Source organism: Typha latifolia, chromosome 10, assembly GCF_019914945.1.
Source record: "Typha latifolia isolate L0001 chromosome 10, TyphaL0001v2, whole genome shotgun sequence".
In the NCBI taxonomy this organism is placed as follows: domain Eukaryota; kingdom Viridiplantae; phylum Streptophyta; class Magnoliopsida; order Poales; family Typhaceae; genus Typha; species Typha latifolia.
In genome coordinates this window covers 8,289,337-8,305,956 of record NC_133095.1, presented here as the reverse complement: position 1 = coordinate 8,305,956, position 16,620 = coordinate 8,289,337, and the positions used below count along the sequence as shown (strand labels likewise).

Below are 16,620 nucleotides of genomic sequence, written 5' to 3'. Positions count from 1 at the left end.
TCGAATGGGCTAAATACGTGGATGATCCAACACACTTACCCACTGATTTAAAGGCTAGTTTGCAAGAATTTGAAGATGTATTCTAGCAGCCACATGGATTGCCACCACCTAGGGCATAGGACCATCGCATCGAGATCATGCCCGGGGCGGGTCCAGCAAATGTGAGGCCATATCGTTATCCATTCATCCAAAAGGAGGCTATAACAAAGATGGTCTAAGAGATGTTGTTCAGTGGGGTTATAAGACCAAGTCGAAGCCTATTCTTCACCGGTCTTACTCGTGAGGAAGAAGGATGGTTCGTGGTGATTTTCTATGGACTATCGACTCTCAATTCCATTACCGTCAAAGACTGGTACCCTATACCATTGATTGAAGAGTTGCTGGATGAATTGGCAGGTGCATGTTACTTCTCAAAGCTGGATTTGAGGGCTGGGTACCATCATATCAGAGTCGAACCATCCGATGTGCACAAGACAACATTTAGAACTTATGATGGGCACCATGAGTTCTTCGTTATGTCTTTTGGTCTTACCAATGCTCCCACCACCTTTTAGAGCTTAATGGATGATATCTTTAGGCCTTATTTGAGGCAATATGTGCTGATATTCTTTGATGATATATTGGTATACGGCTACATGAGAGGAGCATTTGGGACATCTTTGAACGGTACTTGGCTTATTGTGGTAACATGAGTTGAAAGCAAAGGACTCCAAGTGTTCATGGGGCCAACAAAGGTCGACTACTTGGGCCACATCATAGCTAAAGATGGCGCGGAAGCTGACCCTAACAAGATCCAAAGCATAGTGGATTGGCCACTGCCCAAGACTACTAAGGAGCTGCGCGGTTTCCTTGGTTTAACCGGCTACTATCGTCGGTTTATGGTGAACTATGGCAAGGTTGCGGCTCCCCTCACAGCCTTGCTGTGGAAGGGTGCATTCACATGGATGGACAAAGCAAGGGAAGCATTTGAAGCTTGGAAGAAGGCGATGATCTCAGCCCAGATCCTTGCTTTGGTAGATTTTTCCAAACCGTTCAACATTGAGTGCGACGCATCCGGAGTTTACGTGGGGGTTGTTTTAATGCAAGAAAGCAGACATGTGGCTTATATGAGCAAGGCTCTTTCTGAGATATCATAGCTGCTATCTACCTATGAAAGAGAGATGCTCGCCATCATCCATGCTATCACAAAGCCGAGGCCTTATCTTATCGGGCGTTGCTTTACGATCTACACTGGTCAAAGAAATTTGTCATACTTTCTTAGGCAGCGCATACACACATCAGCCCAACAAAGGTGGGTGTCTAAGCTACTTGGATATGACTACGAGTTAGTGTATAAAAAGGGGACCAAAAACAGCGCCGCCGACGCCTTATCTAGGTGCCCGAATCCAGCCGTTGGCGGCAATTTCAGCGCCGATTTTTTCTTTTTTTCAGCAACTGTGGGAGGCCTACAAGAATGATTCAGAAACCATGAAGATGATGGATGACCTTGCTGCAGATCCCAGTTGTATGCAAGGAGTGGTGGTGAAGGACGGACTCTTGGTGAACAAGGGCAAGATCATTGTTTCAGTTTACCATAATTTGCACTTGGAGTTGATGCGCCACTTCCATGACTACCCCATGGCCGGACATGAAGGGGTGTTGCGCACCTACAAACAGTTGAGTTAGAGTTGCACATGGGCTGGGATGAAGAAAAATGTAATGCCCCCGCCCGGCACGGGCACGTGCACGCCCACATGACACGTGCTGCTCATGCGATAGGACGGGCGGGGCCCCTCATGCACAGACACTCTTGTGCACATATAATCATGACATCATCAAATAAAACCTACTAACATATCCATGCTCACATAATCCAACACTAAATAAATCATACTATCAACTAAATAAATCTATTAACATATGAATATCTAAGTCCACAATAATATATACTAGACAACTACATAATCTAGCAGGACCAACACAAGCCATGACAAACCATTAAGATACAACTAAAACAACTGATACACGAGTACACTAAAATCTAACATATATTATACAAATCATCGTCTAATACAATAAAGTACAAATATAACAAACAACGATACAACTCAATTTCCATACAAATTATCATCTATACAATCTCTCACCTATAGCTCATCTCATCAATCTAAAATATCTTCTCAGGATGTCTCAAGTCACTATCACGTAGCGGATTAGAAAAGAAATAAAGAGAGTCATGAGCAAAATGCTTAGTGAATAGACCTTACCCCAAATTAGTGATGCCAAACAAAGAGTAAATCATGTACTGGATAATATGAATCAGAAAGAGCATCATGTCATAAATGTGTATAACAATGTTTCAATAATATATAAATGTATGGTAGATATCATGTCATAACTGATCAAAGTATATAATTCTCGATAATGTATAAATAAATCTACATATCATACTATCATCATAACTTTCTTTCAAATATAACACATATGATGCATGCCAACCATGATCATGCTATGATATCAAATGCAACCACATATGATGCATATTGACCACTCGATAATCAGGTATATCAAGTGATAATGAAATCATATGCATTTCTTAACATCACGATCATCGCCGACATCTCGGTATAATATCATCATACTAGACCACTATGCACAGTCAACACTCGGTACTCGATCTCAACATTATGCCCATAGGCTCAAAGCATACCCTGCCATACGCTAAGGATAGAGTGGCCCGAGCCGACCAAACTGAGGTGGATGTAGTTTTGCAAGATCATGATGAGGTGTTGAGGAGACTTAAGATGCACTTAGCGGCTGCCCAAAATAGAATGAAGCAAGTCTACGACCAGAGGCACAAAGAAAGGTCATTTTCGATTGGGGATTGGGTCTACATCAAGCTCCAACCATATCGGCAAAGCTCGATTAGACCCATTCCCAATCAAAAGTTGGCTCCAAAGTTTTATGGACCATACTAGGTGATCAAGAGGATTGGGCCTATGGCATACCGCCTAGACTTACTTGTGGAGGCGCAGATATACCTAGTATTTCACGTCTCAAGTCTCAAGGGTCGAGTTCCCCCTACCGAGCCCATTGGAGTTGTTCCACCAAAGCCAACAATGACTGAAGCCGATGAGTCTGAATCTGAAGCAAGTACTCTTATTCAAGTTTGGGTCCTAGCTCGCCAACGCACTTGAGTCTAGGATGAGTGGGTGACTGAAATTTTGGTGGAGTGGCAAGGACGCGCAATGGACGAGGCGACTTGGATGCCCGAAGTCAACTTCATGGACCGATATCTTGAGTTGACACCTTGAGGGCAAGGTGAACGGAAGCGTGTGGAGTGATATGATTCGATCCATATTGGCTCCACTCGCGGCATTGGGTTCATTCGGTTGAGCCTATTTATCTAGTTGAGTTTGTTAGAAGCAATAAAAATATTTTTGTCGAGGCGTGTTCGAACACAGGGACTGTGTTTGAACAGGGATGCGAACACCTACATACATTCGCAATAATAAAGAATGCAAATTATGCGTTCGATCAGAATCGGGCCGTTCGAACGCGATCGTTCGAATGCCTGCATACGTTCACATTGACAAAAAATGCAAATTCCGCGTTCGAGCGCGATCGGGTGCGTTCGAACGCACTGCGGTGAAAGCGTGGGTTTTGTTAGAGTTTGTTAGGGTTTATTAAGATTTGTTAGAGTTGTTTAACTCAGTAGATGAGTCCTTAAGGTGAGCCTCTATAAATATGTGGAGGAAACTGATACGATTTCCCCTTGGTCTAAGGTTAAATCTATCTCGTTTTTAGATCTTGGCAGGATCTGGCGCGGAACTTTGGAAGAGGAGTCTGAAAGTTCTAGCCATTAGATCGATGTGAAACTTTGATATGTTGTAGCTCTAGAAAATAACTTTCGAATTAATCTAGTTTAAGGGAGATCAGACGACGAAATCTCGAGATATCGTCAAATAAGTAGACAAACATCAGGGAGTCCATCTATGAATCCGTGGATGGAGGCATGAGATCCTAGGTGATGATGGATAGTGGTAGACCGACGGTAATGGGGTGGCATCGGTGAGTAAGTGGTGGTGGAAGGATTATAGATAATGGAAAGGGTTAGGCCAAGGTAATAGAGAGATTGGAAGAAGGGGGAGGAGTGGGCCGCCCCTAAGTGACTAAGGTGAGTGGCCGATCAAGGGAGGCTAGAAGCGGTAGCGACGGGGAACGAGAGAATGAGAGAGAAGAAGAAGAAGAAGAAGAAGTGACAATTCATTCAATAATGACTCCTTGGTTGCCATCCAGACCTTTAGAGGCTAACCAAATAATTCAAAAATGACAATTATTAACCCTAGAAATATTGGATTTTTGCCGACAACGTTTGAACACGCTCGATCACGTTCGAATGCACATTTTACGTTCTCTGTATTTGCGAACTTAATGCAGGCGTTTGCAAGCGCGTTCGAATGCACCCCACCTGAGTTCGAACACGACATACAAAAAACTTTTTTTCTCTGAATTAAACACTAAAACAACAACTTCTAACCCCTCTCTTCTACAACAACTTCTCTCCCTTCACACCAAGAAGTAAACCTAGCATCTATCTAGTCATTCAAGGATTATCAAGCTAGGATCTAATTGACCTTCGCCTACTATTTGGTCAATACCTTGAGCTTTAACCGTCCAAATCCTGTGATCTTAGATTCGTTGTAAAGCTCTCTCCAAGAGCAACAACATATCCTAAATTTAAGAGGATCCATCGATTAGATTATTCACATATCCCTTCAGAAGTTATAAGCTTTCTCAAGTCTAGAACTATTGCGGATCGGATCAAGCCGATTCTTAACAGAAACCTAGTGAAAATAAGAAAAACTGGAAGGTATACAAATCAATCAATAAGGAAGTTAACCATCAGGTTTTATTTATACTTATGATGAATTGTGTTTTAAAACATAATTTTCATTTATGTAATGTATCTAGATTTTTACTTATAAGCATATACACAAGTTACGATAATTTATAAAATATTTGATAAATAATATCTAACTGGAAGATTAACTTTGAAGTCAAAGTGTGTAAAATGATTTTATAATCATTATCGAAGTGTTTAAATGACGTCATAACGGTTGGAGTAGTATGAAAAAATTACCCAAGAGCACAGGAAAGATTACTCTACATTCAATTGTCCGCTGTGTCATTTAAACACATCTTAAAAAACATTTGAAGATATAGAGAAGCATTTTTTTTTTTGTTCAAATGCACCCTGACAATCGTTCAATGTTATAAAGATAGTTCTGCAGATTTAAATCAGACCGTTCAAATAGGGTGAACTTACATTCGAACGGGATCATAAAATTTCGTAAAATCTATTATTTTGTGAAATTTGAGATATTTTTGCTAAATATTTACTTTATCTCTAAGTGGTATTTATCTTATCTCTAAGAGAGAGTGTACATTATCCCTAAAATCTAAAATATATTTATCTTATCTTTAAGAGATATTTATTTTATCTCTAAGATATTTTTATTTTATATTTAAAAGGTATTTATTTTATCTCTAAAAGAATCGATGTAGAATGAATATTCTATCTTATCTCTAAGAGGTACAAAGGAGCTTAATATAACCTGTTAGGTTTTCATTTGTTGGCAATTGTGTACAAAATATTCTAAGTGTATTTTTTTATGTATATGAGCTTTACACGAGTTTAGAATATCTCTGGTTTGAAGAATTGCAAGATTATTGGAGAAAAGCCGTCGAGTTCACACCGAGTTCACAAACGCGTTCGAACGCGGGTACTGCGTTCACACAGACAGAGAGCGTTCAAAAACGCGTTCGAACGCAGGTACTGCGTTCACACAGACAGAGAGCCACGTTCACAAACGCGTTCGAACGCGGGTACTGCGTTCACACAGACAGAGAGCCGCATTCACAAACGCGTTCGAACGCAACCTGAAGAATTCAAGTTGTCGCGTTCGAACGCATTCGGGCCCGTTCGAACGCACCTGAGTTCAAGTCATGCCGTTCGAACGCACCTAGGCCGCGTTCGAACGCACCAACGAAGTTTGATAAAATTGGACTTTCGTGAGTACGGATAAGACTTGGATTTGGCTCTATCTTGGAGATCATATATAAGGATTATGATGCCCTATCTTAAGAGGTGGTTGAAGAAGCATTATTAAAGGAGACTTCTTGAGGCTACATCGGTTCTTCAACTAACAAGGTTCCACTCATCTACAAAAGTTAATCTTTCGTCTTAAGGGCTATCTAGACGAAAGATCAATCTCGAGGGTTACTGAGATTGGACTTCAATCACGAGAAGCGGTGAATCGTGGGTTCTAGCGAGCAAGACTGAGAGGAATAAAGTCGTTTGGATCGACGGGTTGTTTTGTGAGTCAGTCTTATAACTGCTACTATTCTAGTGGTTGGTTTTTTATCCGAGTTTGGATCCGTGATTTTTTCTCGTTTGGGTTTTTCCACGTTAAAATCTTGGCATTCATCTCTGCTTTCGTTCTTAATATTTCTACGGACTTTTAATTAAACGAACGAGTGATATCATTGCCTAGTATTTAGATACATACTTGTGTCTAGGAGTTTTTCATAACCCTAGAAAAGGTTGTCAATCGCTATCTAGAGATCATCTTTTAGAGACCATTGGAGATCAATTCTCTACAAAACGTGTTGAATCGTTCTCAATTATGTGCATCTACATAAGATCTTAAAAACCTATGTCTAGAGCGTCGCTGAGACGAAAGAATCAATCACGAGGGTCACTAAGGTTTGGAAACATATTATAGGAAGCAGTGTATTGTGAGATTTAGAGAGCAAAGTTGGTACAGATTAAGTCACAAAGATCGGTGGGTGATTTATAAGCTTTTTGTTAATTGCTACAGGTTTTAGTTATTAGTTTCGATCCGAGTTTGGATCCATAATTTTTTATCAAATTTGAGATTTTTTCACATAAAAAATTTTTTGTTTCCAGTTGTATTTTTAACACTTTATTTTTCATTAATAGCATGTGATAGATCCTATCTCACTAGGATGTTTATTAAGCTTTCTTTTTAGTTAGTATCATACCAACTAGACATAGGTTTTTAAGATCTGATGTATGGCATACCAAGTCAGCACATTTTTTTTTTCTTTTCAGGTTTTTCTCTCGTAGGCTTTAAATATAATAGATATGATTACACTTTAATTATAAGAACCTTAATTATAAAAGATATCATGTAAGACTCGAAGATAGAATTTAATTTAAATTCGAATCTTTATCTCTATCAGAGATAGACTTCAATTTAAATTTTATTCTATATCTCTGTGTTATCAAATTTTACTTTAAATCAATCTTAAACTAATAAGAAATATATGTATGTAATTAAAAAACAATTAGATGATAAAATTTAATTAAACTTTCATCCGATTAACGGTAGAAAGACATAAATACCCTTAGTCTAATATATATCCGTATTTGTCTAATAAATTACTAAAAGATAATATAATTGTCAAAATGTTACTTGAAAGGTATACATATGAATATGAAATTTAAAAGGATATATAAGTAAATAAATTTTTCGACAGTCTATAACTCATGAAAGAATTTTAAAGTACACATACAAATATTAACTTTAAAAGAGTATATGCAAATAAGTTATTTTAGAAGGGTATAAATGTCAATATAAACTTTAGAAGGGTATATGCACAAAAATAAGATATTTTTAAATGATATACATGCAAAAGAACACTATATTTTTAAACTGAAAATATAATTTAGAAATAAATAACCATTTGTTGAATCAATTATAGCACTTAAGTTTTCAGTGTTCCTGTCATACCCTTAACATATCAACTATTACATATCTATTGTAGAAAGAGAGATAGATATGTAGAGTAGGGAATAAGAGCTCTAATAATGAACATGTAAGGTTTGTAAAGGTTCGTACTATGCCGAATAGTCAGCCACCAGTCCCTCTTTTCTTGGACCTCCTAAGCTAGCTTACGCTTTTCTCTCCCAACAAGACGGAAATACCCCCGGTTTTCCTCAGAGTCATCACAAATGTCAGCTTTGGTAGACCAATCCTTCCTATCGAAATGATCAAAAAGGAAGGCGAGCTTGCTTCTTATTCCCGTTGTTTGATCTTTCCCATCTCTGCCCCGATTCGGAACAATGCAATGTTAGGCCTAACGTCAATCCAACGTTTTCTCCATCTGAATAAGGGAATTCCTCATCCAAAAATCAGGCATGGATCAATTTGCCGAGAGGAAGGGCAGAGCTCAACCAAGAGCCTGAGCGGTATAAACAACCTATTCTTCTGCTGTGGAATCATCATCCTCTGCAACATTCCCATGCAGCTGTGGGTTTCGCCCCGCATATGATTGCTTCCGGTTCTGAGGATATGAAGGGATTGAGGATGAATCTGGTTAGGGGTCATGCCAATACTCCCGTGTGGTCATTTCCGCCACAAAGAGAGCACTTCTTTAGTGATCCCATCTTGTTGCTTTGACGTCGAGGCAATGAGTAAGGTTGGGGGACCAAAGGCAGTTTTCCGTGCACCAGACACGTAGCTTACCGAATCAGTTGCGACACAGATGGGAATGCAGGCTACGAAAGACAGGGTCGAGTCTGATACTCTATAACTTTAAGTATGCACATACAGAACTAGAACAACTATGGTAATAAATCAACATGCTCATTATCAGAGAAAACAAACCTATAAGAATAGATGATTAACATCACAAATTTTCTTTCATTTTTACTGCAAGCAACATTGATATATGCCGCACCATGTGCATCACCTACAGATCATAGAAAGGCCGGAAAGATTATATTCTAATACAATGTAGTTGGACAGAAAATCTATTTCAAGTTAAGATCAGCAAAGAACTAAATAAGAGTCATAAGACCAACAGCTCCCACTTGAGAGAAATTGTAACTGAAAGCAACACTCAGGTATCCAGCAGTTCGTATTATAATTCAGCCACCATGATTTATATAATCAACTCTATGCTAGCTTAAGCACCAGAACTACATATAGCTTCAATGGACTGAAGAGAAGCAGAGAAAGTAAAAAGCCAAATAGCATGGGAAAATGACGATAACAAGTTCATGAATGGTAACATAGCGTTTTCCTTCTACTGAAATAGAAAGAGAAGATAAAAGAAGCAAAGGGGGAAAAAATACCAAATTCTTCAATAGCCTTGGCAGCTAGTTTGTCTAGTTGGAGTCTACTGCTAATGGAAGATGAACCTGTGACATAATTAGAAGGTTAAATTAGAAACAAGGAATACAAATAAGACGGGAGGTAGAGAAGAGTAATACTTCAATCACTTGTAATCCTTCTTGACTCTTCGAATCATCATATATTTTGGAAGAACTGCAGAAGGTACTTAAAAAGGCATATTAAAATAAAAGGATATAAATAGTAAAACCAAGAAAAGGATGGCTTAAATATAAACCAGTGATAATTTATTTTCTATGGTTAGAGGGAAAGGAGTAACTAATAGATATACACAATACAGATGGCCTTTCTCACTATATATTGGAATTATAGAAATAAAGAATATTGGAAAAGAGTACTAAATTGGAGACTGTATTTCTCAATAGAAGCTCTAAGGAGAGATACTCATGGCACTTGCTCCTAGATAACACTCTCTATGAACTATGCATACAAAAGTGGAAGATTAGAAGGGGAAAATGCTACACAAAAGGAAAAACTAGAAGGCCTGTCATTCATGTCTGCTATGATGGTCATCTGAGACTGTTTCTTCTGATGAAATTTCCTCAACACCAAGATGATTAGCTGGATTTGCATCCGACTGTGTTTTACTCAAATCTCCACTCTCTACCTGATCAACCTGCTCTTTTATATGTTTGCAACAGCCCAAAATTGAATCTAAACTTTCGTTTTGTTTTCCATTAATGCCCTTTATATCTCTGATCTGGTTCCCCTCATCTTGTTGAGAGCCTTCATGATCATTTGATGCAGGCAACTCCGCCGTTTTGCAGCTAGGGCCAGGCATATCAGTTACTGGTGATGAGCAAGGTCTAGAAGATAGAGAAGCTACAATAGATTGTTGAACTTGTGGTGATGGTGATGGTGATGGTGATGGTGATGGTGATGGTGATGGTGATGGTGATGGCAATGACCCTGATTCTTTCCCTTGTGTGACAAATGAAGGTGATGATGGAGAATTTAAGTTCAAATTCAAAGATAGGAAGCTATCAGTAAGGTCCATTTTAGGGGGACCAGGTGGGCATCCCATCACGGGTAGTTCTGGAGGAATGGTGCTTTCAGTAACATGACCAGACGATTTTTTAGAATATTGTAAATCAGGGTTCACTGTTTTAAGCTTATGCAACTTCTTCCTCTTCTTCAGATTTTTCCTTGGATCCTTTGGCCTGTAAATGGGAGGACCTGGGATTGAGAATGGAGGTATTGTTGGCTTCTCTTCTCCATAAAGTAAGCGGACAGATTGAGCAATTGCTGAAATAGTTGGGGGCAGATCAGGTTCTGGTGGCATAGACGGTAGAACGCTAACAGCTTCTCGAAGCCAATGAGGTAGCCTGTTTGACTTTGAACTACCAATGCTATTGTCATGGCTGATAGGAGAATTTGTAGAAAGCTTTCTAACCTTGTCATTTACCACAACGCAGGACTCACCAGGCTGTATATTATTATGTGAATCATGAAACAGATTCAGTGGTTTCTCGGGAACACTTGGATTGGGGAGGTTCTGACCAACACCTAAATCAATCACATTCTGCTGCACAGCAATGTTACCCAAGTAACTTATGCCTGGTGTTCTAAATTTTGCTCCCATAAAAGAAACATGCGGAAATAATGGTTCCAAATTGATATCGTGTTTATCCAGTCTATCAAATGGCACGGTAGAAAATTCACCTGATTTATGTTGGTCATGTTGCCATGCTGTGAGAGATGAACAATTCCCATCAACTATATTGGCATTATTGTTAACTGTATTGATGTTATCTGCTTGCTCAATGCATGGAAATCCAGATGTAAAATCACCAAAACCTAACTGGATATCTGTTAGGTGGGACCGAAACTTAGGTGACTCTGTTCTCAGTCTGGAAAATTTACTTCCTAGTAAGGCACGAGTCATCATTCCATCAGAAATTCCAGGAAATGATGAAGACTTTGAAGATCTAGGGACAGCAGAAACTGGTTCATCCAAAATTTTGTGCTGCTCCTCGGTCCATCTCAAGGATAGATCTTCAACAGTTCTATGATTTGAGAACTTCAACTTTGAATCTCGAAGCATAGCATCCCAGTTACCCCTTCCATGCCTACGAACACCAATCCAGAGAGCATCAAGTTCATCTTCTGACCAAGCATCTGTCTTCAATCTCTTCTTCAAGAACTTATTTGTTGCAGACTGAGTTCTCATCATTATATTTTCGAGAACCTTCCTGTGATTTTCGGGCAATGATGGATGCGATGCTGGCATTTGCCCAAACCCCAGCATTGGATGAAGATCAACCAATAGCTGTTTCTGCTTCAAATTGTTGGCTGTTTGCTGAGCAACATTTGACAGTCGTGTAACATCTGGGATACCTTGACAAGGATCACTCAAAATTTCCTTATCTAATCCTAATGACAAGCTTGGAAAGAGATCAGCTGGTGGCTTCATAATGTTTGATGGAACTTGAAACTTTGTCAATGAATTGTCATCCAGCACTAAGTTAGGAAGACCCAACTTCTCTTGAAATGAGGCAAAGGAAGAAATAGAACATTCAAGAGGGTCAGGGAGGCTCCTTCCAGATGATGTAGGAGGAAGCTGCATATAAAGCATCAGTCTGTTACATGCTAAATGACAGAGGTTTCTATTGCAAACTTGAGAAAATAGAAAGTAAAAGGAAGAAATTATTTAGAAAACAAAAATAATAGACATACTGAATGAAAGGGAAAATAGTTATTTGGAATGCTATTCTTTAGCCGAAGATTCATATGCTCCCCTGATATATCAGGCAATAGAGATTTATGCGCTATTATCTTTCCTTCAATGTTTGGATTGTTTGAATGTGCAGCACTTGGAGCTGAAGGAAACGGAATTTCAGGCATCTCACTGCTTGTTCTTTTTTGTTCATCTACACTCAACACAGATCGAGAATTTCTATACGAGTTCAGTTGACTAGCATTAGGAGCACATAATCCCAGAACAGGTAAAAGATTGGAAGCGATCATTGAATTTGGAACATCCATGTTCTGATACTGATGCTTCGTTATATTCATATCAGGAGAGTTATTTACGGGGGGTCTAACAGAAAGATCCAGATGAGTGCCATGATATCTCTTGTAACCATTTTTAGAGAACTTTCCCAGTCTTGGAGTAGACTCACTCCAGCATTTAGCTTCAAGTGTCTGAGTTAATTTGTTATCCTCCTGATTGATAGAAGAAGCCTGTACTCTTGCTTCTTCCAAAAGTTTCTTAGCATATGGACATTCCTCTTCTTTAATGGGGGCTGATATTGAGTGCACCAAATATTCAGGCTTCTCAGTGCAAGAAGTGTGCCTTTGAGCAATCCGCTCCTTTTGTCTTGCACGGAGCTTAGCACTGTTTCAGAACAAGTTTAGCAAGTCAAATAACCAAAATGGGAGAAAATTCACAAAAGAGCATACTTACAATTTTTCCTTCAATGCTCGGCCAGCAGGAGTATATTCTCTCTCTGGTTCCTCATCCTCGTCACCACTCTGACATAATCAATAATAGCAATACAGAAAGTTCATTTAAAGCATTAAATGCAGCTTATAAAAGCATTAGAAAATAATTTAAAATGAAACTTCAAAATAATAAAACCCATAAACAATATAGCAGCATAAGTTGACTACACAAAAGAACATACTGCAATTACTAAATGAGGTGAAGTTACACTCAGAGGTAATAAGGGTCTGGACCTAACATGACAGTAGCTTATAGTCAATCAACACTGCTACGTCGCTATGGACTTTTGTCTCTTCAAACAGTAACAAACAATCTGGCTTGACACATTTAAGACACAACTGATCCTGCTAATCACCCATATTAATGCACAGTGTAACCAGAAAAGAAATTTGTGAGTATACAACGATATATGGTCACAACCACGCAAATCAAAACTGATATTTAAAACATATTTAAAAGAAAACGATTATATATTTGCCACTTAGAGGTTTAAAATATCATAATATATTCTCCAATCGACAAAGTATTATATTTGCCCTAAGAATATCAGTCTCTTCCATTAATGCAACTGAGTTATGAAAACATACTTACCTTTCTGCTCATCAAAACATCATTTTGACCATCAAATTTTAGGTTATCTAACAAAAAAAATGCCTCTACAAAGATACACAATGTACATTTATGATTTATCCTTACAAAAATACTTCCTCTTATTGAAATATTTGCAAATTGGCTTTTCAAGTAAATTTGCGAGAGCTCCTGTAGGAGTTGCTTGGACATAGATCAAAATAAGAATCATCTGTGTGTGGCTCATGGACATGCCTGAATATAATGCATTTAATACCCCTTCCATATAAACTAAGATTAAAGCTAGTTGACGCAACATAAAAGTACATGAAAGCTAATATTACACTTAGCTTTCCTAAATAGTTCTATGATACGATCTACCCCTCAAAATGTCTCGTCCCAATCCACAACCGATTTTGGACATAAGGTAGGCAAGAACTTTTGAGAGAAATTCCAAACGATCTAGCCATTGGATCAACGTGAAATTTGGATATATTGTAGTCCTAAAAGAGAGCTTTTCAACCGAATTCAATATCGCACAATTTGAGTAGATAGATCAAGAGATATCATCAAATCACTGGATGAAGGTCGAAGGGACAGATCTATGGGTTAGAGATCCAAACTGGTTTTGGATCCATGGATGGAGGCACAAACTCCTAGGTGAGAGTTGGAGGTGGTAGGCCGACGATGATTGGGTGGCACCGGTAAGGTCGGTGGTGGAGGAATGATGGGCTTGGTGGTGGTATAGAGGGATTAGGGTAGATAAGTAGTAGAGTGAAGGAGGGAGCAAGTGGGCCGTCAACTAGGGCAGTTCGTGTGAGCCAGATGAAAGGGAAGGAACCTAAGTCGGCCAACATGGGAGGAAAGAAGGAAGAAGAAGATTGAAAGATAGAAGATGATTCAATTACTCCGGCACAATCCACTAGAGTGTGCACCACAATTATTTATAGGTGTCTAATCCTAAGACCGAAGTCAGCTTAGCTAGGTAGCCTAAGAACGAACCACTTAAAAGGCCCACAAGCAATTGAATAGACTCTAGGGTCTAATCTGAATTACAAATTATTTTAAGAGAAAACAACTAAAGGAAAGCTAAAATAAATAAAACAAAGTCCAGGGACTTATTTTAATTTCCCTACTTAGTCCTTAGGGATCGAACCTAATGCCTCCACGCTTCCCTTAGGCTCAATAATGTGAAGCTGAACCATATTAGCCCACCTTACTTTCGTCACCTTGTCCTCAAGGTGTGAAGTCGAGGAATCAATCAATGATTTCGGACTCGAACTCCCATATGGCCTCGTCGGATGGTTTGCCCAACCATTCAACTAAGATTTCAATCTCCAATCTTGAGCCATGCCGCTTTCATCGTCGTGCCAACACTCGGATTGGCTCAATAATGTGAAGCTCATCCTTCGATTTGGGTAGGAACCGAACCCAAGAGTTGATCCAACTCAATCCTTGCCTTCAACAATGAAACGTGGAACACTAGTATAAAATTAGCATAATTTCCTATGCACCCGAGTCCTCTTTGGTAGCTCGAGCTTGTAGGCAACTGGTCCAACCCGTTCTACAACCCAAAACAAACCAAAAAATTTAAATGACAATTTCTAGTTTCGAATCAGGCGGAAGATGACTTGACGGTAGGGTTGAACTTGCACAAACACCATATCGTGCACATTGAACTCCTCATGATGATGTCGATCGCAAATCTACTTCATACGATTTTGGGTTGCCCTCATAAGAGCCTACAACCATTGAAGAATATCATCGTGATCCATCAATGTCTTATCGATCTCTGTTCGCTCGACAAAAGCTGTCGGGTCATATCCATGCAAAACAGGTGTCGCGCGCCCGTACACCGCTTTGAACGAAGTCATTCTGATGTTGCTACGGTGAGCATCATTGTATGACCACTCGGCCCATAGAAGGTACTCCAACCAACGTCACAAACGATCTCCAACGGAACACAGAAGATACTGCTCAATTCTCCGATTCACCACCTCAATTTGCCCATGGTTTTGCAAGTAATACGCCGAACTCAAGTCCAAACAAGTGCTTTGTAATTTGAAATACTCTATCCAAAACTCCCTGACAAAGACTCAACACGATCTGAAACTATTTGTGTAGGCATTCCATGGAGTTTCGCAACGTATTGGAAGAAGCATTCGACTACCAATTTGCCGAAGAAAAGATGCGCCAAAGCTAAAAAGTGAGCATGTTTGCTTAACCTGTCCACCACAACAAAGATTATAGAATACCTCGCACTAGCGACAAGCCCTCTATAAAGTCCATCAAGATGTCCTCCCAAATATGGTTCGGCGCAGGCAAAGGTTGGAGGAGTCCAATCGGCTTTAAAGTCTTCATCTTCGCTTGTTGGCATGTCTCGCATGCCTTGACATCTTTCTTCATCTCAGGCCAGGTGCAACTTTGAGAGATCCTCTTTTAGGTTCTTAGGACACCTTCATGACCTGCTTCCAAAGTGTTGCGGAAGTGCTCCAACAATCTGGACCGCAACAATGCATCCAAGAGCACCTAAATGCACTCGCGATCGAGTAAAAGGCCGTCTCAGTCATCCAAGTCTAGATGACTCTCCGGATCAGCTTTGGTTTCCTACAACAACCCTCTAACACATGAGTCAGTGATACATGCCCTCCTTAGCTCCTCGAGAAAGGGAAAGGATGGCATAGAATGGCCATAAGCTCCTCTCAGATCAGTTGGCGCGATAAAGCATCCACCGCTCGATTCTCCAACCCTTTTTTGTATTATAACTCATAGTCATATCCCAAGAGCTTTGTCACCTACTTCTGTTGTGCTGGTGTGTATATCCATTGCCCCATGAAATATGTAAGACTCCTCTGGTCGATGCAAATGACGAAGTGCCACCCAATCAAATACGACACCTCCATTTGGTCACGGCATGCAATATCGCCAACATCTCCCTCTTATAGGTTGAGTTGTTGCGATCTCCCGAACAATGTTTTGCTCAAGAAGCTATAAGTCTGCCCCTTGCATTAAGAACAGCATTGATACCCACTTCCCAAGCATCGCATTCGATAATGAAGTCCCTAGTGAAGCCCAGTAGCGCCAAAAACAAATGAATCCTTACTATCACACTATGGTGGATGCTATACAATCAGTTGGTCCTGGTATTCCGCCTCCTAGTTCAAATAATATTGTTACTAAATATTTTAACTCAGAGGTAGATGAACTTCATACTTACATTGAGACATTTAAACGGTATTGGGATGAATTTGATTGTACACTGATGTTATGGGTGGAGTACACAAAATAGAAGAAATATAATTAATTTCTTAGTTTACTCTGGCATAAGGACAATATTTTTGAAGTCTGTAGATGCTACTGCTCATTTCAAAAATGCAGATTATATTTGTCAGTTGATGGATGAGG

The 16,620-nt window shown here is 39.5% G+C and overlaps 2 protein-coding genes across 2 annotated transcripts in view; one reads left to right on the top strand and one right to left on the bottom strand.

Annotated features, from left to right (window-relative positions):
- The first annotated feature begins 719 nt into the window (after positions 1–719).
- Positions 720–1,136, top strand: LOC140796513 (uncharacterized mitochondrial protein AtMg00860-like). The gene has a single exon (XM_073149558.1). The coding sequence runs from the start codon at positions 720–722 to the stop codon at positions 1,134–1,136; it is 417 nt and encodes a 138-aa protein (XP_073005659.1).
- Positions 1,137–9,471: 8,335 nt separating this feature from the next.
- LOC140796105 (protein CHROMATIN REMODELING 4) overlaps positions 9,472–16,620 on the bottom strand; it is a 39,597-nt gene continuing 32,448 nt past the window's right edge. Inside the window, exons 9-11 of the mRNA XM_073148974.1 lie at positions 12,610–12,677; positions 11,880–12,540; positions 9,472–11,763 (exon numbers count right to left, since the gene is read on the bottom strand). Of these exons, the coding sequence (XP_073005075.1) occupies positions 9,691–11,763; positions 11,880–12,540; positions 12,610–12,677 (2,802 nt within the window). The 3' untranslated portion in view covers positions 9,472–9,690. The remainder of the gene's footprint in view (positions 11,764–11,879; positions 12,541–12,609; positions 12,678–16,620) is intronic.

Bases quoted from the DNA above. Each gene is read 5' to 3' on its own strand.
- LOC140796513 (XM_073149558.1), top strand. From the start codon at position 720: ATGGGGCCAACAAAGGTCGACTACTTGGGCCACATCATAGCTAAAGAT.